Raw genomic sequence first — 22,556 nt, 5'->3', positions numbered from 1 at the left:
CCGCGAGACCCCTGCCCCAGCCGTGCGACCCTCGTTTCTTGTGCTCCTGGCTTCGGGGCTGTGCGACACCGCGCCCCGGCCATGTCTTCCCCGCGGCCCGGAGCCGCCACTGTCCCGCCTGTGCGTCCCCGCGCCGCGCTACTTGCGCTCCTAGCTGTGCTCCCGGCCGCCCTGGCTGAGACCCCGCATCTGGTGCGGGTGGACGTGACCCGGGTGCTGCGGCCCCTGCGGCCCTTCTGGAGGAGCACGGGGTTCTGGTGAGCGCTCCACGCCGGGGAACTGAGGACCGAGCGTCCCACCTGCCTCTATCCCCGCGCGCGCTCTGCCCAAACCCAGGATGCTCACTGTGCCTTTTGCTTCTGGGATCCTCCTGTGGCATCTGGAGAGACCCTCAGGCTCTCTCGATTGCGCCTTGCGTACAGTGGGTGCTCCTGAGAGAGGACGGAGCCCTTCCCTCCTCCCTATGCCATACAGCCTCTATGGGATGGAGGTGGGCTCTCCTCCTATCATACCCTGGGTTTTTAGGGTGTGACCTGTGATGGAGGCCTGGGACCAGACCGGCGGCTCAGAACAGGCAGCCAGGGAGTGTCAGACACTCTTGCAGTGTCCCCAGGCCCTCCTTCTAGGAAGCTGCAAGTTTTCTGTAGGGCAGAGCAAGGGGTGGGGCTGGAAGTCCTAGTCTTGTGTCCTGTGAGCAAGCGCCCTTCCCAGGAGAGACAGAATTTGTCCCTGGTATTACTGTCATTTTATTATTTACTGAGTGGGCAAGCACCAGCTTGTTATCTGGGGTTCCTCAGTAGCCACGAGTCCTGGATTGTAGGGGCCAGATATGTAGGAAGGCTGCACAGCTGACCAGGGCCAAAGGCTCAGGACTTACAGCCACCTCTTCCATTCCCAGCCCTCCGCTGCCACATGACCAGGCCGACCATTTCCTCAGCTGGGACCAACAGCTCAACCTCGCCTATGTAGGTGCTGTCCCTCACCATGGCATTGAGCAGGTCCGGACCCACTGGCTGCTGGACCTCGTCACAGCCAGGTGGGTGGTATGGAGGCTGGGACTCTTGGGGGCAGCTGGCCAGAGCCTGCCTTGCAGAGATGACCAGGCCAAGTGCGGAAGCCCAGCTGGCCTGTGCTGTGTGCCAGATGGGGCAGGGCTGGGCTGGTGCTCAGAGGGCCCATTGCTCCTTCACTTTCTATCACGGTATCCTGTTGGGGAGTAGGGTGAGGGAGGATGTCCCTACTGGTTGTGTTCCAGGGACCCATGGGCAGTGTGGTCACATTTGCTTGGCCTATGGCACGTGGCTTTGCGTGCCAGGCCCCAGTGCTGGGCTGAGGTTCTATTGGTCATGCCACCTTTGGCCCCTGAGGCAGGCTGTCACTATGAGGATGAGGCCTGGGGGCACTTGGGTGTGGAGGGTTTAGAGAAACAGAACTCTTCCTGTGCCTACCCTGCAGAGCAGAGGCTGGACAGGCCCTGGGATAGTGTGTCCTTCTGGCTTCATGATTTGCAGGGACCCTCATTTGAACAAAACAGTGACGGAGAGTATCAGGTTGGGTGCAGCACTTCTGCACTTAGGCCAAGGGATTGTGTGGGTGCCTGACGTCAGGGCTGGGCCCGCATTGGAAGGCAGCACTTGCCTTGAAGGTGAAGGCTCTTGATTACTGAGTCTCTGGGGTCCTCATATATGGTCAGAGTGCCCCTTCCCTCTCCCCAACTGATGCTCTGGGGCCCCAGGGTGGAGGTGGTGACAACTGTAGCTGGGCATTGCTCCCCCAAAGGATCTCAGTGCCGGCTGCAGACCTGTGTCACAGGCTCGGGAGAGTTGCGAGCAGGCCCTGCCTGTTAGAGAGTAGAGTCGGCAGTCGCCAGCTCCCCATGGCGGGCATGAGCAGCTAGCACGGCGCTGTGCACAGTGTGGAACAGCTGTTCCTCCTCATCCTCTGTGAGGAAGCCACTTCTCCTCAGAGCATCCCTCACCGGGGGGCTGCAGCAGGCCAGGAGCAGGCTAATGCCCAGGGCCATGTAATCTTGGCGCAGACCCTGCAGTGTGGCCATGCCAGTCACGTCCAAAAACAGCAGTGGGGCACAGTCGATGACCACCGTGTGGAAGCCAGCTGCCGTGGGCACCAGTGCAGCCCTGTTACTCGTGGGGCCAGGGTCTTTGCTATCGACAGGATCTCTCTCACTGGCCTCTGCCTCTGAGCCCGGTTCCTTCCCTCTGGCCGCCAAGCGCCCTGCATCCAGCCCCGTCAGGCCGTAGAGGGACTGTAGGAAGAAGTCCTTGTTGGCATAGTGGAGTGGCCCTGCGAAGCGGAACACCTGGACTCCAGGCTCAGGGATGAGGCCCTCAAATTCTGTGGTGTCCTCATAGAAGTCCGAGTCCCCAATGCGGGCAAGTAAGGCTGCGTGTGGGCGCTGTGTCCGGCCTGCCAGGCTGAGCAGTGAAAGGATCACACCAGCCAGTAGCCCGGCCTCAGTGCTGACCAGCATGGAAGTGGCTGCGGTGCCTACCCAGACCACTGCATCAGCTGGGCTTAGCCGCCATAGCTGAGGGAGCTCCCTCACCTTTCTTAGGGCCCCGCGCAGGCTGACAACGATCACACAGGCTAGCACACTGCGCTGCAGGTCCCGGAACAGTGGGGCCAGTGCCAGCAGCACTAGTAGGACCACGGCAGCACTGACCACGCTGGACAGCTGCGTATGGCAGCCAGTGGAGGTCTTTACTAGGCTCTTGGCAAGGGCAGCACTGGTAGCAAAGCAGTGAAAGAAGGCAGGCAGTATGTTGCAGCAGCCCACGGCCAGCAGTTCCTGGTTAGCACGGACAGAGTAGCCGTGACTATGGGCAAACATCTCTGCCAGTGAGATTGAAAAGGCTGAGCCCACAAGGGCCAGGGCCACAGCATCCAAGGCCACACGCTGCATCAGCTGGGGGTCTGGCACCCGCGGGGCCACAAAGCCAGTGGGGATATCGCCAGCCACACTTGAGCCAAAGCGCTCATGGAGCTGCCCAAAGTGGGACACAGTCGTGGCCACCACAATGACCAGCAGCTCTGTAGGCAATGGTACCCTCAGGCGGTGTCGGCAACGGTCTGAAAGCTCCTTAGCGGCCAGCAGCACTGCCAGGCACACAGTGCTGGTGACCACATCGCACAAGTTGGCTTGGCTGGCGTTGTGCAGCAGGCTTAGCCACGTGCTGACCACCATGCCTGGCCCCTGGTGCCGAGGCATCCTCACACCCAGGAGGTGCCTGAGCTGTGAGGTCAGGATGGTCACAGAGGCCCCCATGGCAAAGCCGTCAAGCAGGGGCTGTGAGAGGTAGGTGGATACGAAGCCCAGCTGGAGGATGCCCATGAAGACCTGTGGATAGAGGGTGGTCAGGCCATAAGCCATCATGGGGGCCAGGCGACCCACCACTAGCACCTGGTGTGGCCTGCGAATGTGGGCACAGAACGTGAGGATCACTGCTATGGCTGCATCTTTTCTAATGAGACCCTTCTCATGGCCTCCTGTGCTCCTGCACTGTACACTATGCACACTGGCACTCACTGAGGCTGCATGTGTGCTCTGCTGGCTGTAGGTGCTCACCTCTGACCTCTCATGCACAGGAACCAGTTTTATTTCAGAACTGAGGCCTCTGGGCTCTCGGTGTCAGAAAAGCCCTCTGGTTTCCTGCATGTGGCACCAACTCCCATTGCCCTCCACACAGACATGGAGCTGATGGGGAACCATGGTGGACAGGGATTATACGGGAAACAAGCCTGGGGAGGCTGCAGGAGATAGCCTGTCCCTTGGACCCACCTGAGCAGGAAGCCACTGGAGCCATAGTCTGGCCAGCCTGGCACTCAAGGCTCTCCCCCTGCACTTCCAGCCCTCAGTGCCCCACCCTGGGATGCCCTTGAATGCCTTGCTCTGCCTGTCCTCTGGACCTGACCCCCACTTCCTCCCAGACCTGCCCCTAGGAGGTGGTGTGTTCTGGGCACCTAAGAGGGGGATGCCCTGAGCAGCTGAATGATGCATCTTTGTCCTTATACAGGGGTCCCTCACCTGGTAAACCCCAGCCACAAGTGTGAGGGCGGTGGCGATGCGGATGGCGTAGCAGTCCCGCCCACAGTCAGGTGGCCTGAGGACCAGGGTGCTAGCTGAGTCGTTGAGGATACTGCCATTGGTCCTAGGCCCCAGGCTGTCCTGGGAGGAGTCGAAGCCAGCCAATTGGAGTTCTCGGTCAACCACCTGCCCCACCATTAGGCAGAGCAGACTGAAGATGCCGACAGAGACGTGGTGTGAAGTGCCCATGAGAAAGTAGATGATGTTGGCAAAGAAGGATGTGTAGAGACTGTAGATGGGCTGCAGCCCGGCCAGCAGCGAGTAGGCAATGGCCTGTGGCACCAGGATGATACCGATGACCAGCCCCGACATGACGTCACCTGCCAGGTACTCCCGTGGGCGGTACTGGCGCAGCCAGCGTGTGGCAGGGATCAGGTCCTGCAGCAGTGCTTGAGCTCGGGGCAGGCTGCACATGCACCTCTGCAGCAGCCTGGCCTTCAGGGTCCTGCACAGACCCTGGGACACTGGTGGCTGCCTTTGAACTAGCATCAGCCCCCTGCTGTGCTGCGGAGGCTCAGGGGTCACATCCATTCTGCAGCAGGGGAATGTGTGTGGTGGCAGGGTCCCCTGTTGCCTGCTCTCAGGGGCTAGGTGCTGCGCCCCTCCCAATAGTGTGAGCCCAGACCCCAGCCCTGTGTGTGCGACGTCAGGTCCAGCTTGCTCCAAGGTTCAGCTGTGGGGTAAGAAGTGATTACCATGATGGGCTACATGCAGGGGCTGCCGAGGCCAGTGGTGCTAGGGGTGGCCCAGCGGAGCTCCTGCCACTCACCCCCCGGGGAAAGGAGCCTTCCAGGCACTTCATATGTGTGCCTCAGGACAGGCTGTCAGAGACCCAGGCATGAGCCCTTACTGCTTTCTGTCTACCTCCTTGGCCTGGCAAAGGGCCCCCCTTGTCCCCCTGTGCCCATTCCGGAGCCCCTTTGCTCTCCCATCCAAATCAGTGCCTGCTCTCCTAAGGACACCTCGGCTGGCCCCTTCATCACCTCTGCACCATGGGCCACATACTGGCTATATGGAAGGGGGGCTCATGTGCCCACCAAGCCTTTGGATGCTGGGACCCCAAGTCTGGCTGGGGAGTGACCCCAGAGTCTTGTGGGTGTTGGGGACCCAGTGGATCAGCTGGGAGGGAGGTGGAGTGACAGGGGTCTGTGTCCCCTGCCCCAAAAGTATGTAGGGTCCTCCCCTAGGTGCTTGCCCAAGGCCCTGACCAGTCTGTACAGCACTGTCCCCAGGCCAACCGCCCAGAGGGAGTCCAGCCCTCTGCAAACAGCAACCCCAGGCCAGCAGAGCTGGAAGGGCCATCGTTACATTTCCTTTGCACTAGTGGGTCAGGGAGATGGTGCTTACAGGCCAGACTGATATGGTTCAGGTCCACTCTGCCCTGTTTATAGCCTCCAGAGCACTCCCTGCACAGCATAGTTTAGCCGGTGCTCTTTCTCCCTTAGAGCCCAAGGACACGGGACCTGGAGGTTCCCGGGGCAGTGGGAATGGTGCTGCCCTGTAGGGCACATGATGAGAGCTGTGTCTTCTTCCACCACCACCACACAGGGTTTCTGGGGTTCAGTTGTGCAGCAGACAGACTTCCTGTGAACTGCCTTGAGCCTGAGGATCCCTTGGCTTCCGCTTCTGCCCAGTGAGCTGCCTCTGTGGTCAAGTCATCTGGGGCCCAGATTTGGCTCTTACCTGAGAAACCCCTCACAGGCTCGGAGGGCTGTGGAATGCTAATGGTGGTCTGTCCCCTGAAGCCCCTGGCTACTGTAAGGAGGTGGGAGAGCAAGAATGGTGAGTCTGGTACCGACCTGTAGGCAGTGCTGAGTGTCTTGGGATCATGCAGTTAAATTATTTACCCCAAAGACTGCTGAGTCATGGGTTTCTCCCAGACATGTGTTTCCTGAGCAGCTAACCTGGGAGTTGCACAGTAATCAGGTTCACAAATCATTATAGCTGTGAGGGGCTCCTGGTGCAGCCACACCCCCATTAGGGAGTGTGGGGACCAGCACTTGGCTGTGCAGGGCTTGTGGGTATTGGGGACCCAGTGGAGGCAGAGATTATGCACTGAGTACAGTCCACTGTCTGGGTTAGCTGCCCCCTACTCAGGAGAGCACTGAGTGAGGGGCTGGAGCAGGTTAGGCTGTAATGGCCAGCTCAGCCTGCGGGCCCCATGCTCCCAGTCTCAGTCCCATGTCCTCCTATGTCTGTGCGTGGAAAGTGGGCACACAGCTGCTGGTGTGTGTTCACACATGCGTGGTTTGTATGCTTTGTGGGCATATGCGTGTGGGATGTGTATAGCACAGGGCTTCCTGGAACCCAGACACCACCACCATCCTAGGTACCCTTCCTGCTGGTGTGCAGTGCCTCCAACTGCCTGGGTCCCAGCCACAACTGTGGCTGGCCAGGCTCTCACCTCTCCCCTCCACCCTACAGCAGTTTCCTAGGGCTGGCATGAGGATAAGTGACCTCCTGAGTTAAAACAGAGGCCACCCAGGAGAAACTAAGAGTGAGCTCCTACTGCTAGAACCACTGTGCAGAGCTTCAGGCCCTTGTCTTTAAAGTGAGTGATGGAGCAACCCTATCACTGGGTGCTCAAGGGTGACAGGGCTGGGCGGCGCCTGTGGCTCAGTGAGCAGGGTGCCAGCCCCATATGCCGAGGGTGGCGGGTTCAAACCCAGCCCCGGCCAAACTGCAACAAGAACAAAAAAAGGGTGATAGGGCTGGCTCCTACCCAGGGGCTGCAGTCAGAGCGCTCTCATCCTGGGGGCAGGCCCAGGAGGCTGTGGAATCCCTTTGGCTGAGCCAGCCTAGGCCTGCTGTCTCAGGCCTGGCAATAGCATAGTTGCCCACAGGTCCTGAAAGAGGGATTCTGCCCACAACCAAGTGTCTTGCAGAGCCAGATGTGTCCTTAGGGCTGCATTCTCCCCTACAGCGGATACTGGTATCAACAAGACAAAGCCTTTTGCAGCCTGCTGACAAGCCTTGTCTGGTTCCTGCAGCCATGGGCCTAGCCAGGGAAGACCCCACTGCAGGTTGGTCCCACTTGGAGGTGAAATGGATTGTCAATGTGGTTGGGGGGTGGCATGAGAGTGGACAGGACCTCCCACCTGAGATGGGTTCTCCAGGCCTGATTCCTCTTAGAAGGCTGCCCTGGCCCAGGGATTTCTCTGCCTCCCTACATCCGAACCCCTTCCCCACCGTAGTTTGCTACACCGCCAGTATCCCAGCCTAGCTCCCAAGGAGGTGGTGGAAGTCCGCCATGGGCACTCCCACCGGTCTCCCTGAAGGGGCAGTGACAGGGTGCCTGGTGCCGGACAGGGTGGCAGGTGAGGAAATAACAATAGAGATCATGCCTGTAGTACCCTGGGGCTTGGCCCACTCTTCTTGACACATCCCTCTGCTTCAGTTTCTACCCTGCGCACTGAGGCCTAGGCTGAGATGCACCAGCTGTCCAGGGTCGTCTGGGGGCCCTGCTGATAGTACAGGGCCGCCCACTGGGCATCGCAGGAGCTGCTGCACCGTTCTTCACTGGCCGCCGGAAGGGGAAGGGGTGGGGGCAGCTTGCCCTTCCGTTGGGCCTCCTGTCAATCCTGGCCCCAGTTCCTTAATTTTGTTTTTAAGTAGCACGTTTGTTTGGAAAGGAAACGCGGTATCGGTACCCCGCCATGGCAAGAGGCCAGGACGGCAGGACTCTGGGCCCAGACCTGGCTTTCTTCACAGTGATCCGCCCGTGTGCGCCCTCCCAGGGAGAAGACTGAGGCCCGGGCCGCGCTCCGCACGTTCCCGGCGCCGCCGCGGTCCTCCCCATGCCCCTGGGACCGCGCGGTCCGCTCTGCGCTGGTCACCGGCCTGCGTGGGCCCCATGCACACGCGCGCTTTCCCCGTCGCTGAGCACGCCCGGCCCGGCCACGCCCCGCGCACTCACCGGCTGGCGCTGGCTTGGCCTGGCGGCGCAGGCGCTCAGACTCTGGGGCACGGAGAACGCGCCCGGTGTCTGGCAAGGTGGCTGCTCCCCGCGGCCTCCGGACCCGGGCCGGACGACGGTTTCGTCTGCGTTTTCAGCCCAGGCCGCTCCACAGGGCTGCGCGCTTGGTCTTGCTAGCTCAGCTCCCTCTCCAGTTTGGGTCTCAAATCCCCCTCCCAACAAGGCCGAGGTGGAGGGAACGGGGCGTGGGCCGTGGGGCGCCAGGACTTCTCCGGGTTCCTTGGTTTGGGGTCGTCCCTGTCCTGGTCCCCGGGCATCCCAGCTGCGAGGCTGGCCAGGCCTGCTGACCCTCACGCCCACGCTGCTGACAGGCTGGAGCCATCTCTGACGCTGGGGCTCCCCCCGCTGGTAGCCCAGCCAGCCAGGACACTGAGCACCGGGAGGCGGGCGACCCTGGGTGCCTTGGGGATGTGCGGAGATACCCGGGGGATTTGCCAGCACTTTCACTCTTCACGCGGCTGCCCTGCCCCACCCCCACCTGTAGGACTTTGGAACCCATCCGCTGGGCATTTAATTTTTACCCGAGTGCTTGCTAAGTTTTATTTTTTAGCTACTGGATTGACCTTTGGATGGGAGGAAAGGTGACAGGGGTGGGGTGGAAAGCTTTAAGCTGTACACCTGCCAGTCCTCTGGTCGCTGCCACCCTCCTAGGATGTAGGATCCCGTGATCGAGCAGCAGGCACAGCAGAAGGGGCTGGGATGGCACCTGTGGCTATGGACAGCTGGGCTCTGCCTTGACCTGTGCAAACAGCCTGTGCTGGGCTGGCCCTGCTGTGGCATGAAATTACTGTGACCAGCCCACAGCTGTTTAGCTGTCCTGCCCCTGGGGATCTATCTCAGGTTCCTTGCAGCCTTCTGACAGACCCTGGGAAGCCTCCAGCCCCTGGCTGGCCCACCTGTCTATACCCCTACTAAGCACCTCCCCACACATTTGGGTCCTCACCACCTGCCACCCTCAGTGCTGTCAGCTGGCCCTGGTCCCACCTCCTCACACTCCCTGCATCAGGCCAGAAGTGTCCCCCTTAGCCCCAGACTCTTGAGTACCAGCTTCCTCACCCAGTTGACTCTCAGATGCCTATCTTCATGTGACTGTGAGCTATGAACCAGGGCACTCTACCAGGGGCAAGAAAGTGAGACTGTCTCAAAAAAAAAAAAAAAAAAAGAGATTAAGGTGGTTGTCATCTGATGATGTCTGACCCCTTTTGGAACATAAGTCCTGTGGGAATTGAGCTCCATCTGGGATGAGTGCAGTGGGGGAGGCCCCTTCTCCCTTTCTGCCCATCTGTGTTGTATCTTAGAGTGTGGGAGGGGGATAAGGGTACTCGGGCTAAATTTGGGGCCCTGGCCTCCAGGAGGGACAGAAAAGCAGGGTAGAATACCCCGACCCTGTCCTGTTGTACTTTTCCTTAAGGACCTGGCCACTCCATCCCACCTCAAAGTTTCATGGGTGTTCTGAGCCCTCACCCAGTCTTCCACCAAAGGAAGAGGTGGGAGGGTTTTTTGTGTGTTTGTTTTGAGACAGAGTCAGTACGTCACCCTCGGTAGAGTGCCAAAGGCATCACAGCTCACAGCAGCCTCAAACTCCTGGGTGTAAGCGATTTTCTTGCCTCAGTCTCCCAAGTAGGGCTGGGACTAAAGGCGCCCGCCACAACACCTGGCTATTTTTTGGTTGTAGTTGTCATTGTTTGGCAGGCCCAGGCTGGGTTTGAAGCCACCAGCTCCAGTGTATGTGGCTGGTGCCCTAGCTGCTGAGCTACAGGCGCCAAGCCAGTGGGAGGTTTTAATGCACAGACACAGTAGTTTGTACTGCGCTGTGAGTGGCTAATAGGCTTCCATAGTGTAAGTTATTTTTCAAGGGGAAGGACTGATCAGGAGGCCTAAATCCACGTCCTACATGGCAGTTCCCACTCTGCTGGAATGTGGCCATAGTCCTGGTCTGGAGAACTGGACTGCATCGGTGTTCTCCATACTGATGTTGACTATCCACAGGGTGTCGGATGGGCCAGGCTTGAGCTACAACTTTACCCACCTGGACAGTTACCTGGACATTCTGAGGGAAAACCAGCTCCACCCAGGTGAGTGGCTAGGTCTACCCTCTCAGCCCACCTGCACCGCTCCCACTACTGAGTTCCTCCGGGGCCTTGCTGGTTGTTTGCTTAGGACTGGCCTTGGTGCTAGCCTTCTGGGGCAGGACATGGGGGTGGCAATGGGTACCTCCTGTGTTGTAGGGTTCGAGCTGATGGGCAGCCCCTCAGGACTCTTCACTGACTTTGAGGACAAGCAGCAGGTGTTTGCATGGAAGGACCTGGTTTCTCTTCTGGCCAGGAGATACATTGGTGGGCAGGGTGCAGGCCTTGGGGGTGGGTGGATATTCCTAGGCAAGCTGTCATCACTTAGGTCACCCCACTGGTCTTCTGTCATGGGCCCCTTTGAGCCAGAGCTCCTGATGGCAGGGAGGATAGACAGGGTAGGGAGGGCTAGGATCAAAGCAGAGGCCCTTCCTCACACCCACTGTGGTACTCCCTGGAAGTTGCTAGACATTCTGAGTGACCACAGGGATGCTCTTCAGGGCGGTATGGACTCGTTCATGTTTCTAACTGGAACTTCGAGACATGGAATGAGCCAGACCACCACGACTTCGACAATGTCTCCATGACCACCCAAGGTGTGCAGTGCTTCTTGGGTCCTGTCAAGCTGAAAGGGGCAGAGGAGGGCAGGAGGGGAGTGCCACGCCCACTGGTCCCAAAGGGCTTGCATGCATATGTGGCCTTTCCTGAATAGGCTTCCTGAACTACTATGATGCCTGCTCTGAGGGCCTGCGGGCCGCCAGCCCTGCGCTGCGGCTAGGGGGCCCCGGGGACTCTTTCCATGCCCCTCCTCGATCTCCGCTGTGCTGGAGCCTTCTGGGGCACTGCCATGGTGGTACCAACTTCTTCACTGGGGAGGTGGGCGTGCGGCTGGACTACATCTCCCTCCACAAGAAGGTATGCCACCCCTCTGCTGGCCCAGGACCCTGCCTAACCCTAACCCTGTCCCTGCCTGGTGGTAGCAGTGGTGTGAGTTGATTTTGGTGATCCCTGCAGGGTGCAGGCAGCTCCATATACATTCTGGAGCAGGAGAAGGCTGCAGTGCAGCTGATACAGCAGCTCTTCCCCATGTTCTCGGACACCCCCATTTACAACAATGAGGCAGACCCACTAGTCGGTTGGTCACAGCCGCAGCCGTGGAGGGCCGACGTGACCTACGCAGCCATGGTTGTGAAGGTGGGCCACACTCTGCCCTGCACTTCTTCCCCCAGAACCACCCTCCTCCTGGGTGAAATGGGGGGATTAGTGACCACAGCAGCCATGGTCCACCCCAGGTCATCGCCCAGCACCAGAACCTGCTGGTGGCCAATAGCAGCTTCTCCATCAGATACATGCTCTTAAGCAACGACAATGCCTTCATGAGCTACCACCCACACCCCTTCTCGCAGCGCACGCTCACAGCGCGCTTCCAGGTCAACAACACCCGTCCCCCCCACGTGCAGCTGGTGCGCAAGCCGGTGCTTACCGCCATGGCGCTGCTGGCTCTGCTGGGTGAGCAGGGGTCACCACAGACAGAGCTGGTGGGCCTGGGACACTCAGGCAGGCAGGGATGTCTCCCAAGCTGGGGAGTGGGCCTTGAGGTGGGGGCGCAGGTGGGCTGCAGGCACTTCCTCCAGTTGTGCTGTTCCTGGCACATGCCAGCTTCCAGCTCTGTGGGTGGCAGAGGTTGTGGTATGACCAGGACGGTTGGGCAGAGGGGCAGCTTCCCCAGAGGTGACAGCTCCCTTCTGCAGATGGGGAGCAGCTCTGGGCCGAGGTGTCTCAGGCAGGGGCTGTCCTGGACAGCAACCACACGGTGGGCGTCCTGGCCAGTGTCCACAGGCAGGTGGGCCCTGCCGATGCCTGGCGTGCCACGGTGCTGGTCTACGCAAGTGATGACACCCGCGCCCACATCAACCACACCATTTCGGTGACCCTGAGGCTGCACGGGGTGCCCCCTGGCCCAGGTAAGTTGGGTGGAGATCCCAGGGAGGTCTCCAGCTGCAGGTACTCTGGAGGGTGACCCAGTGAGGTCCCCACCCGTGCTCCCACAGGACTGGTATATGTCACCCACTACTTGGACAACCAGTTCTGCAGCCCCCATAGTGAGTGGCAGCGCGAGGGCCAGCCAGACTTCCCCTCTGCAGAGCAGTTCCGGCGCATGCGTGCAGCTGAGGTTTGCAGGGTGCATTAAGGTTGGGGTGCCGAGGGTCACTAACCCTCTCCAAAGTCCCTGAGGATCTGCCTTTGTCTCCAGGACCCAGTGCGCACAGTACCACACCCCTTACCCATTGGAGGCCACCTGACCCTGCCTGTCAAGCTCCCACTGCCCTCACTCTTACTGGTGCATGTGTGTGCACAGCCGGAGAAACCACCTGGCCAGGCAAGTGGCACCTCCCCCACCTCCCATTCCCTGGCCTGGACTCACCTGACCTCACCCCCTTCACCCTGACAAGGCCCCTCCTGACCCCAGGTCTCGCGGCTTCGTGCTCTGCCCCTGACCCAGGGGCAGCTGGTTCTGGTCTGGTCTGATGAGCACGTGGGCTCCAAGTGCGTGAGTGGGAGCCCCTACCCGTTTGCACCCCAGCCCTTCTAGGCTGCATTGGCCCTGTGGACACTCCACGGTGGCAGCCAGCCCCCTCTAGCCTCTCTGCTCCCTATACCACACTGTGTCCCTGTCACATCAACCCTGGCTAGAGGGCTGAGGGGCACCTGCAGGGACATTGAAGACAATTGTTCTCTCCCCTCTCCCCTGAAGTTGCAGGAAGGGACACAGGGAAGGGTCTGTCCTAGTCTGGCCTTCGGTGGCCACCGTGGCCCCAGCCTTGGCCTTGACTCTGACCTCCCAGGTGCCTGTGGACATACGAGATCCAGTTCTCTCAGGACGGTGAAGCATATACTCCAGTGAGGAGGAAGCCATCGACCTTTAACCTCTTTGTGTTCAGCCCAGGTATGGCTACCCCCTAGTGCCCTGGCCTTGGTGGTCCCCCTCCTGCACTTCCGAATAGTGCCAGGTGGTAGGGCACTGGCCTTTCAGAGCTTTGCGTCAGGGCTGTTGGACACGGGGTTCAGGTGGGCACACGCGCCACAGCATGTGGGTACTTTTGTGTCTCCAGACTCGGCTGCTGTCTCGGGCTCCTACCGAGTGCGAGCACTGGACTACTGGGCCCGGCCAGGCCCATTCTCTGACCCTGTGCCATACCTGGAAGTCCCTGCCCCAAGAGGGCCAACAGCACCTGATGACCCATGAGCCTATGCTGACCAGTGACCTGGGGCAGCCAAGATGGCAGAACCTTTACTGACTGGCCAGTGTGCCTGTGACCATCTGTCTCCAGCTCAGTCTGTCCTACCCTTTAAAGTGCCTTTGCACACAGCAGTGCTGGGCTGAGGCTCTGTTAGCCTCCAGGCGGGTATGAGGCTGGACCCTGAGGTTGTAGCCTGGGGGGTGAGGACCAGCTGGAGTCAAGCCTCTTCCTGCCTCTCCCAGCCGGAACCTGCCCCCTACCTTGGCTGCCCACCCAGGGGCTCTGGCATGGTCCCTAGGAAGGGGCACATTCCTGTCCCTTGCTTTCTTGCTACTCCGCAGAGTGAGGAGCTGAGGCTACATAGGGAAGGGGTCCCCTGCCCCCTCCCCTTGCCTCCTCCCCCTGCTCCTCTTCTCTCCTCCCTGCCTCTGCACCAGTATAGGGTGGGATGGGGCATCTCTGCCCTGTCCAGATTGTGGCCAGCAGAAGAAAGGCCAGAAGTATCCACCATGGCCTGTGTCCACCCTAGTGGGTCATCATGGCTCCACATCTGGGCCCCAGAGGAAACAGAGGGTCTGCCCAGAGCAGCAAAATCTGGTGACTGTAGAGATGGAGGAAGGCTGAGAACCACCCCAAGAACATGCAGAGAAGGGGCACAGCCAGCCCGGGGGCCCCGACCTTCTCCCACTGCCTCTCTGCTCCTGCCCCCCTATATCTACGTGGGGAGCTGTGTCCCCTGCACACTCCAAGCCAACATTGGCCACCAAGTGTGTCACCTTGTCAGAGCCATACCCTTCTTCACATGGGGCCCCTGGGTCAGGCTCAGTTCTCTTCCCACCTCCTGGACCCCACGTTAGTCTGGCTTAGGTGCCTGTAACAAACACCACAGACCTGGTGGCTCAAACACCAAAAACTTATTCCACGGTTCTGGAGGCCTGAGGGGAAGGTGCAGGCAGGACTGGCTTCCCCGAGGAGCCAGACTGGCTGTGCCTCTCCCCTGTGTGTCCACCTCTGATCTTTCTTTGCACATGTATTGACCTCTTCTCCAAAGGATACAGGCAGGCTAGATGGGGTCACCCTCATGGGAAGGGAAGAAAAATAGCTTCCCTTCCACTCAACAGTGGGAGCTAGAGGACCCCGTGGTCTGGGGCCACCTCAGTTTTCAGCCTAATAGAAGTGGGACTAGACTCACCCACGGACACTACCCTTCTCAGACACCAGGGCCTTCACATCTGCTGAGCTGAGGCTTTGACCCTCCTCTCATTCCTGGACATTTTGGCATAAAGAGCAGCAGACATTCAAAACATCCCCTCAGCTATGGAGTCATGTCATGAGCCCACTGCCAGAGGGTGGTGCTCTGGGCCCTTCCTTGGGAGGTGAGGGGTGGTCAGTGGGGAATTGCATGAGTCCCCACAGAGTGGGCTGGTGCCACTCTTAGCTGGAACAGCAAAGACAGATCTGTGGTGTGTGTCTCCTCTCCAAGAGGACAGTAGCCTCTGATTGCCAGGTAGCCACCAAGTTGCTGACATGTCCCACTCTCTGCTCTTGCTGACGGGTTAGCTTTGGCCTTGGCCATGGCAGGTCTGGCTTCAAGCTGTGCCATGAGTCAGGGGTGTCCACCTTGGTCAGCTGTACACAACCTCTCTCCCTGCCACTGTGGCCACTTTGCATCTGGGCCTGTGGGACAGTCAAGAGGTGGCAGAAAGGGTCTGTCTTCAGCATCCCTAGGGTGCTGGGCACCCTTTGGACAAAGACAGGTGTTTCTGCAGGGCTTGCCTGCCCCCATGCCCAGCCTGTGAGCCCATGGCCTACCTCTCCCACACATCTCCTTGTCTACAAGTATCCTGTCTCTGGCCAGCTAGCCAACCTAGATACTGCCCATACAGAGCCAAGTGTGGGCTAACCATACCCAGGGGTGGTGACTGGAAGCTGTGCCTTTCCAGGTGCCCTTCTAGTCAGCAGCAGGTGGGAAATAATGTCGTGGAGCTTCAGAGAAGGGGCAGTGTGGGCGGGGAGGGGTTCTAGCTTCTGTCATGGGCTTTGCTTCCAGATGTGCTGGCCCAGTCCTAGATAACAGATGTTCCTGGTGACTCTAGTAGACCAATGGGAGTGCAGTGTTAGACCTTTCCCAGGGCTATGCAATGGCCAGCCCCAAGCAGCTTTCCAAGCAGAGTCAATTTTGACCGAGAAGGAAATGGCCTTCCTCTAGGATGCTAGGGGTCTGGGCTCAGTGGCCATTCTCTTGATGTCTCTGCCAGGCCACCTGCACCAGCAGCAGGGTTGCTTGTGTTGTTCCCAAGCCCACTGCAGTGTGGCCTGTTGCCCAGGACATAGGTTAGAATGGGTGTCCAGGTGTGGAGCATGTTGTACCCTGAATCTGAGTCCCATGAACACTGTGCCTCCTGGAAGTGGGTGGTGTGGGCATAACACATAATGTTGGGGTCCCCAGCCTTCTGCAAGGCTTTGCTCCCTCTCTGGAAAGCAGCATCTTCCCAAGTTGTCCAGGGCACTCAACAATCCTGTCCTTACCGTGTCCAGTTAGCACAATGTCACCAAAGAAATGAGGATCTCTAGCAGCAAACTAAAGTGGGCTGCTGTCCCTGTCATACCTCACCTGCTGTGCTGGCTTTTCTTTGGTGATTTCATACTGGGGAGAGGAGAGAGCATTTGACAGCACACACAGCGGCAGCTTGTCCAGTGCTAGGGGCAGGTTGGCTTCTCCAGAAAAGGTCTCACTGGACCTCGACTGTGGCTGGTGTGGCCAGTGGTAAGGCGGTGGTAATCTGCCAATAGAGATGGCAAGTGAAGAAGGAAGCCCTCCTTCCACAGGCCAGGGCGCTGCTGCTCGACATGTGGGGACCAGTGCTGTACCTGCGGAAGCCCCACTTGCTGCCCAATTACTCAGCTGGCAGAGTCAGAGTTGCTGCCCAGTGGTCCTGGAGGTCTCTCCACCCCTCCTCCCAAGCAGGGAGCTGAGGAGTGCACAGCAGTGGCTGTGTTGCCAGGTCCTCTTCAGGGTGCCTGGCCTCCCCTCTAACAGGGCTCTGGGGACAGCATGTGGGTTCGTTATGGGAACTGGAGGAGAGGTCTAAAGCTTTGCTGTGGCATTTTGCTGGCAGATATTTGGAGCAATCTATCATCAGACTTGTGATACCCACAGACCCAAAGGGTGATGGTTCCAAAAACATTCCTGTGTCCGGGGCAGTGCAGGCCTGACTCCTCTTAGGGTGGGCCACGGGTCTACAGTCTGCAGACTCAGGTGCTCAGTACAGTCCCCGGAGCAGGGACCTGGAGCTCTGGCCCTCTGCAGCATGTCCAGGCCAAATTAAGCCCGTGGCATCCCAGGGCAGTTAACTCTGTTCCCAGGTGCTCCTGGGGATGACTGCCCTGCACACTCTTGTTCTGGGTTTTGCTTGGTGACGTTGCTCTGGCCAGGAGGATCCCGGATCCTCCTGAGTGGGTGAGTCCTGGGCAGAGAGGGCACCAGCTACCTAGGAATGGGGTTCCTGGCACGAGAAGTGCATGATATCAGGAGGTGGCTGTGGCTCCAGGTGTCCCTCCTTTCCTTGTAAGTTGCTGCTTCTCAGCATATAAGGGCCCCAGTGGGGCTACAGCACCCCAGACCCAGACCCCTGCACAAATCCTGCCATGCCATCAGGGTAATGCCATGAGGCCATTCCCCCTAAGGTGAGCTCCTCAGTCTGCCACCCAGCCCAGAACCCAGTGTGAGGCTATATCCCCTGAGCCATGCCTGGCACTGGCAACTTCTTGAGCCCAGATAGAGGAGGAGTGGGGGGCTAACCTGAGTCCACACCTTTGCTGCAGCCTGGTGTGGGTGACATCCACCCCAGGGCTGGACAGGCCCCTTGGTGGTGCTATGAGTGTACCCTCCCTGGGGTCTGCACATCCCCTGCCCTTGGCCCTATGCCTAGACCTTGCCACACAGGACCTTACAGGATTCAGGACAAGCCCTGCCCACTGGTTGGCAGCACCCCCACAGCCTAGTTGGTGACAAGAAGTGGGGCCCCTCCTCCTGACTTGTAGGAGCCCAAGGGAGGGGGCAGAGGAAGGCCACCAAGCCTGGGTGCCCACCCTAACTACTCCCCTCCTCTGAGCAGTAGAAATCCTCAGCAGGGAGCCCCTGGGCCATGGCAGTGGTGGGAGGTGTGGGAGGCCAGTATCCTCTCTGACCAGCAATCCAATTAGACTTAGGGGTTCTTGTCTGAGGGCGAGAGGGCCCACCCTAGAAGGAGTGCTAGTGAGCCCCTTGGCCTGCTGTCCTGTCCTGCCAGGAGCTCTGGACTCTTCTGAGGACACTAGTCTCATTGTGGCCCCTTATTACCTCACCTAACCCTAAGGACCTTCACATACTGTCACACTGGGAGGGACACATTTTGGGGGGACACAAATATCCGTTGTAACAGGGACTCTGGGTCAAGGCTGAGAAACACATGTGCCCTCTGACCAGGGATTGAGCATGGGGCCACCAGTCTTGCAGTTCTGTGACCACGCCACTGGTCACACCTCAAGTGTCCTTTGGAGATGAGTTACTGTTTCTCTAGTGGTTCCAGAGCAGGAATAGATGAGGCCAGCCAGGCTCTCATGAGAGAGGACTCAGTGACAAGGTCACATTGGAACAGGAGGTCACAGGAGAGAAGGGGAAATGAGAAGGATGCTACTTGTGCATTAAAAAATTTAAAACAGGCTCAGCATATGTAGCTCAGCAGCTAGGGTGACAGCCACATATACCGGAGCTGGTGGGTTTGAACCCAGCCTGGGCCTGCCAAACAACAATGACAACTACAACCAAAAAGTAGCCGGGTACTATGGCGGGCGCCTATAGTCCCAGCTACTTGGGAGGCTGAGGCAAGAGAATCGCTTAAGGCCAAGTGTTTGAGGTTGCTGTGAGCTTTGACGCTATAGCACTCTACCAAGGGTAACATAGTGAAACTCTGTCTCAAAAAAAAAATTTTTTTTTTAAACAGGCTGAGTGCACTGGCTTAGTCCTGTGATCCCAGCACTCTGGGAGGCCAAGGCAGGTGGATTGTTTGAGCTCAGGAGTTCAAGACCAGCTTGAGCAAGAGTGAGACTTCATCTCTACCAAAAATAGAAAAAATAGCCAGGATATTGTGGTGGGTGCCGTAAGTAGTCCCAGCTACAAGGAAGGCTAAAGCAGGGGGATCACTTAAACCCAGGAGGATCACTTAAACTCCCTCCAGGAGTTGGAGGTTGCTGTGAGCTATGATGCCATAGCACTCTAACTGAGGGCAACAAAGTGAGACTCTGTCTCAAAAATAAAATTAAAATAAAAAAGAAAACATTTTGCATTTATGTTCATGACATATATTGTTCTATGGATTTCTTTGCTTGTAATTCTAGTTTAGTAGCAGAGTAATGCTGGCCTTCCTTTCTCTTTACTTCTCTGATAGTATTTGGGTAGAATTGGTATTATTTCCTCCTTAAGTGTTTGGTAGAATTTCTCTGTGAAGCCATCGTGAACTAGTGGGTTTTGGGTGGGAAGGTTTTTGTGTGTGTTTTGTGGGAAGGTTTTTAACTAAAAATTCATATTATTTAACAAATATATAGCTACTCAAGTTATATCATCTTGAGGGAGCTTTGGCAGTTTCTATCTTAATTAATTTGTTTCTTCTAAGTTGTCAAATTTATTGGCACAATCTTATTTATATTTTCTATTATTCTTTTCTTTTTTTTTTAGAGTAGAGTGCTGTGGCATCATAGCTCACAGCAACCTCCAGCTCTTGGGCTTATGCAATTCTCTTGCCTCAGCCTCCCGAGTAGCTGGGACTACAGGTGCCCGCCACAACACCCAGCTATTTTTTTGTTGCAGTTTGACCAGGGGCTGGGTTTGAACCCGCCACCCTTAGGTATATGGGGCCAGTGCCCTAGGCGCCGCCAATTTTTCTATTATTCTTTTCATGTATGTAGAATCTGTACTAATGTTGCCTTTCTCATTTCTGATGAGAAATTCATCAGATAATTTCTGTCTTCTCTCTTTCTTTTTTTTAGGTCCATTTGTAAGAAATGTCAATTTTATTGATTTCAAAGAACCAACTATTGGTTTCCTTATGTTCTCTATAGTTTTGCTATCAGTTTTCACTGATTTTTGCTGTGATCTTTAATATTACCCTTCTTCTGACTACTTTGCATCTAATTTGCTCTAGTTTTTATAATTTCTTTAGATGGGAATGGAGGTCATTGAATTTAAGCCTGTCTTTTCTAAAATGCATGTTTAGTGCTGTGAGTTTTCTCTAAGTACTGCTTTAACTACAGACCACAGTGTTTGTTATTTTGTTTTTTCATTTCCATTTAGTTCAAAATAATTTTTAATTTTCTTTCTGGTTTCTTCTTCATGTGGGAAATTAGGAGGGGTTTATTTAGTTTCCAAATATTAGGAAATTTTTCAAATATCTTTTTGTTGTTGATTTCTAATATAATTCCATTGTGATCACAGAACATGCTTTGAACAACTTGAATCCATTTAAATATATTTCAACTTTTGGCACAGAGCATGGTGAGCTACTCCGTAGATATCAAGTGGGCCGAGTTAGCTGACAGTGCTGTTCGTATCTTCTATATTCTTCATGTTTTCTGTCTACGTGTTCAATCACATATTGGGAAATGAGTGTTGAAATCTCAGAGTACAATTGTGGACTTGACCATCTTTCCTTTCAGGTCAATCAGTTTTTGCTCCATGGATTTTTATCATCTGTTGGTAGGAGCATCTGTGTTTAGGGTTTTATGTCCTTTTGATGATTTTAACAATTTATCGTGACACAATCCTGTTTCTCTCTAATATTTTGTGCTCTGAAATGTACCTTAGCTGATACATGTATTTATATAGCAACTCCAGATTTAAAAATATTTTTTTCTTTTTTAAAAGACTGGCTCGGGAGTGGTCAAGACGGCGGCAGCTGCCGGCTTTGGTATGGTTTTGATACATCATCAAAGGCATTGTTTTTCCAAGGTGGTTTGTCAGACATCTCTTTATCCTTGTTCTATAAACATTCTGGGGCCCAACAGATATTTTGCTGCTACAAAGCCCGCAAAGAAAACAAAAAAAGGTGCTAACAACAAAGCACAAGATGAAAAAAAAAGACAATAGAAAAAATAAAGTTGTACTCTTACATGGAAGGGGATCCTGAGGATGATGTCTACTTAAAATAATTATACCCAAGGCAGATATATGACATGGAGACAGCTATTCCCTTATTTAAGAAATTTCAAATTCTTGGGTGGTGCCTGTGGCTCAGTGAGTAGGGCGCCGGCCCCATATGCCGAGGGTGGCGGGTTCAAACCCAGCCCCGGCCAAACTGCAACAACAACATAAAAATAGCTGGGTGTTGTGGCGGGCGCCTTTAGTCCCAGCTGCTTGGGAGGCTGAGGCAAGAGAATCGCGTAAACCCAAGAGTTAGAGGTTGCTGTGAGCCGTGTGAAGTCATGGCACTCTACCCGAGGATGGTACAGTGAGACTCCGTCTCTACAAAAAAAAAAAAGAAATTTCGAATTCTTGACTTTACTAATCCAAGGCAAGGTGTTTATCTTGGTTTGACATTGGATATAGCACTGGGAAAGAAGAAAAAAGTGGAACCATTTGCCAGTGTTGTTAGGTTACCATACCCATTCTCTTCAGAAATCAATAAAGTTGCCATATTTACAGGGAATGCAGAAGAGGTTTAAATAGCAGAAGGAAATGGAGCTGCTTTTGCAGGAGGAACTGATCCGATTCAGAAGATTTTGGATGAGGAAATTCATGTAGGCTTTTATATAGCTGTCCCTTAAATAATGCCTAAGCTTCACCCATTAAGGAAGAAACTGAAAAAAAGATTTCCAAAGGTTAGTCGAAATTCTATTAGCTGTGACATCCCCAAAATGCTTGAACTATTTCAATATGGACTTGAAATTAAGGTAGATGAAAAAAGGGAGAACTTTCTGAAGCCCAAATAGCAGCATTGAATATGTCGAGTGACCAAATAATTGCCAATCTGCAAGCAGTTATTAATGAAGTTTGTAAGCACTGACCACTGAGTTTGGGTCCCTTTGTGGTACATGCTTTCCTTTGTTCTCCAACAAGTGAAGGTTTGTTACTAAAAATGGATCCATTTTTGCATGAAGAAGTAAAAACCAAAGAAAGTAACAAAGAAGCTGCCTAAATGTGTTGAATCGTGAAATTATGATGATGATTATTATTTTGTTGTTGTTGTTGTTGTTGGCAGGGGCTGGGTTTGAACCCACCACCTCCGGCATATAGGGTCAGTGCCCTACTCCTTTGAGCCACAGGCGCCGCCCATGTGAAATTATTTTTAGTGGATGAAGAAGCAACAGAGAAAGTTATAAAACTGCATAATTTCTTTATATATATATATATATATATATATAATTTTTTTTTTTTTTTTTTTTTGTTTTTGGCCAGGGCTAGGTTTGAACCCGCTACCTCTGACATATGGGACCGGCGCACTACTCCTTGAGCCACAGGCGCCGCCCAAAACTGCATAATTTCTTAAAAAAAAAAAAAGACTGCCTCACTGTCTTGCCCAGACTGGTTCTTTTCATTCTCTCTCTCTCCCTTTCTGTTTTCTTTTTTCTTTCTTTCTTCTGAGATAGAATCTTACTCTATTACCCTGAATGGAGTACAGTGGCATCATAATGACTCACTGCAACCTCCAACTCTTGGGCTTGGGCAATCCTCCTGCCTCAACCTCCTGAGTAGGTGGGACTAGAGGCCCATGCCACCATGACCCAGCTAATCATTTATTTATTTATTTATTTCTCTCTCTCTCTCTTTTTTCTGGAGATGGGGTCTCACTATTGCTCCTCCTGGCCTCAAGCAATCCTCCCATCTCAGCCTCCCAGAGTGCTAGAATTTTAGGCATGACACCATGCACCTGGCACCTAGGCTGATCTTAAACCTGTTCTTCAAGCCATCCTCTTGCCTCAACTTCCTGAGAAGCTGGGACTACAGGTTTGCACATAGCACCTGAAAAGGTTTCTTTTGATTAATGTTAGCATGGTATATCTTTTCCCAGCCTTTTACTTATAATGCATTTGTGTCTTTATATTTGATGTGTGTTTATTCTAAGCAGCATATATTTGGGTCTTTGCTTTTTCTTTCTTTCTTTTTCTTTTTTTTTTTTTTTTAACCTAAT

General features: G+C 55.2%; 2 protein-coding genes and 1 pseudogene across 6 annotated transcripts; 2 read left to right on the top strand and 1 right to left on the bottom strand.

Annotated features, from left to right (window-relative positions):
- Positions 1 to 81: 81 nt before the first annotated feature.
- Positions 82 to 13,408, top strand: IDUA (alpha-L-iduronidase). Of its 5 annotated transcripts, XM_053577870.1 has the most exons (14): positions 82 to 257; positions 899 to 1,036; positions 10,071 to 10,156; positions 10,310 to 10,417; positions 10,651 to 10,746; positions 10,863 to 11,065; positions 11,165 to 11,344; positions 11,443 to 11,659; positions 11,902 to 12,114; positions 12,202 to 12,323; positions 12,405 to 12,530; positions 12,621 to 12,697; positions 12,997 to 13,097; positions 13,264 to 13,408. In XM_053577870.1, the coding sequence occupies exons 1-14, from the start codon at positions 82 to 84 to the stop codon at positions 13,395 to 13,397; spliced, it is 1,977 nt and encodes a 658-aa protein (XP_053433845.1). In that variant the 3' UTR covers positions 13,398 to 13,408. The 5 variants fall into 5 exon arrangements, 4 of the variants coding, with proteins under 4 accessions (XP_053433845.1, XP_053433846.1, XP_053433847.1 ...); XR_008377215.1 differs by lacking the exon at positions 12,621 to 12,697 and having other exon boundaries at positions 13,264 to 13,398; XM_053577871.1 differs by lacking the exon at positions 10,310 to 10,417.
- On the bottom strand, positions 1,547 to 4,637 carry SLC26A1 (solute carrier family 26 member 1). Its single transcript, XM_053577869.1, has 2 exons — positions 4,046 to 4,637; positions 1,547 to 3,358 (listed from the first exon to the last, which is right to left on the bottom strand). The coding sequence occupies exons 1-2, from the start codon at positions 4,634 to 4,636 to the stop codon at positions 1,844 to 1,846; spliced, it is 2,106 nt and encodes a 701-aa protein (XP_053433844.1). The 5' UTR covers position 4,637; the 3' UTR covers positions 1,547 to 1,843.
- Positions 13,409 to 19,272: 5,864 nt separating the features above from the next.
- On the top strand, positions 19,273 to 21,771 carry LOC128576003 (39S ribosomal protein L1, mitochondrial-like; annotated as a pseudogene).
- The last annotated feature ends 785 nt before the right edge of the window (positions 21,772 to 22,556 follow it).

This window comes from Nycticebus coucang, chromosome 23 (genome assembly GCF_027406575.1).
Source record: "Nycticebus coucang isolate mNycCou1 chromosome 23, mNycCou1.pri, whole genome shotgun sequence".
Taxonomy (NCBI): Eukaryota; Metazoa; Chordata; class Mammalia; order Primates; family Lorisidae; genus Nycticebus; species Nycticebus coucang.
The sequence above is the reverse complement of the archived record's forward strand: the minus strand, read 5'-3'. Positions and strand labels throughout refer to the sequence as shown.

Excerpts from the sequence above, each read along its gene's own strand:
- IDUA (XM_053577870.1), top strand. The coding sequence starts at position 82 with ATGTCTTCCCCGCGGCCCGGAGCCGCCACTGTCCCGCCTGTGCGTCCC. Across the intron at positions 12,698-12,996 it reads GATGAGCACGTGGGCTCCAA|GTGCCTGTGGACATACGAGA; the intron begins GTGCGTGAGTGG and ends CTGACCTCCCAG. Across the intron at positions 13,098-13,263 it reads CCTCTTTGTGTTCAGCCCAG|ACTCGGCTGCTGTCTCGGGC; the intron begins GTATGGCTACCC and ends TTGTGTCTCCAG.
- SLC26A1 (XM_053577869.1), bottom strand. The coding sequence starts at position 4,636 with ATGGATGTGACCCCTGAGCCTCCGCAGCACAGCAGGGGGCTGATGCTA. Across the intron at positions 3,359-4,045 it reads TTGTGGCTGGGGTTTACCAG|GTCTTCATGGGCATCCTCCA; the intron begins GTGAGGGACCCC and ends CTCTATCCACAG.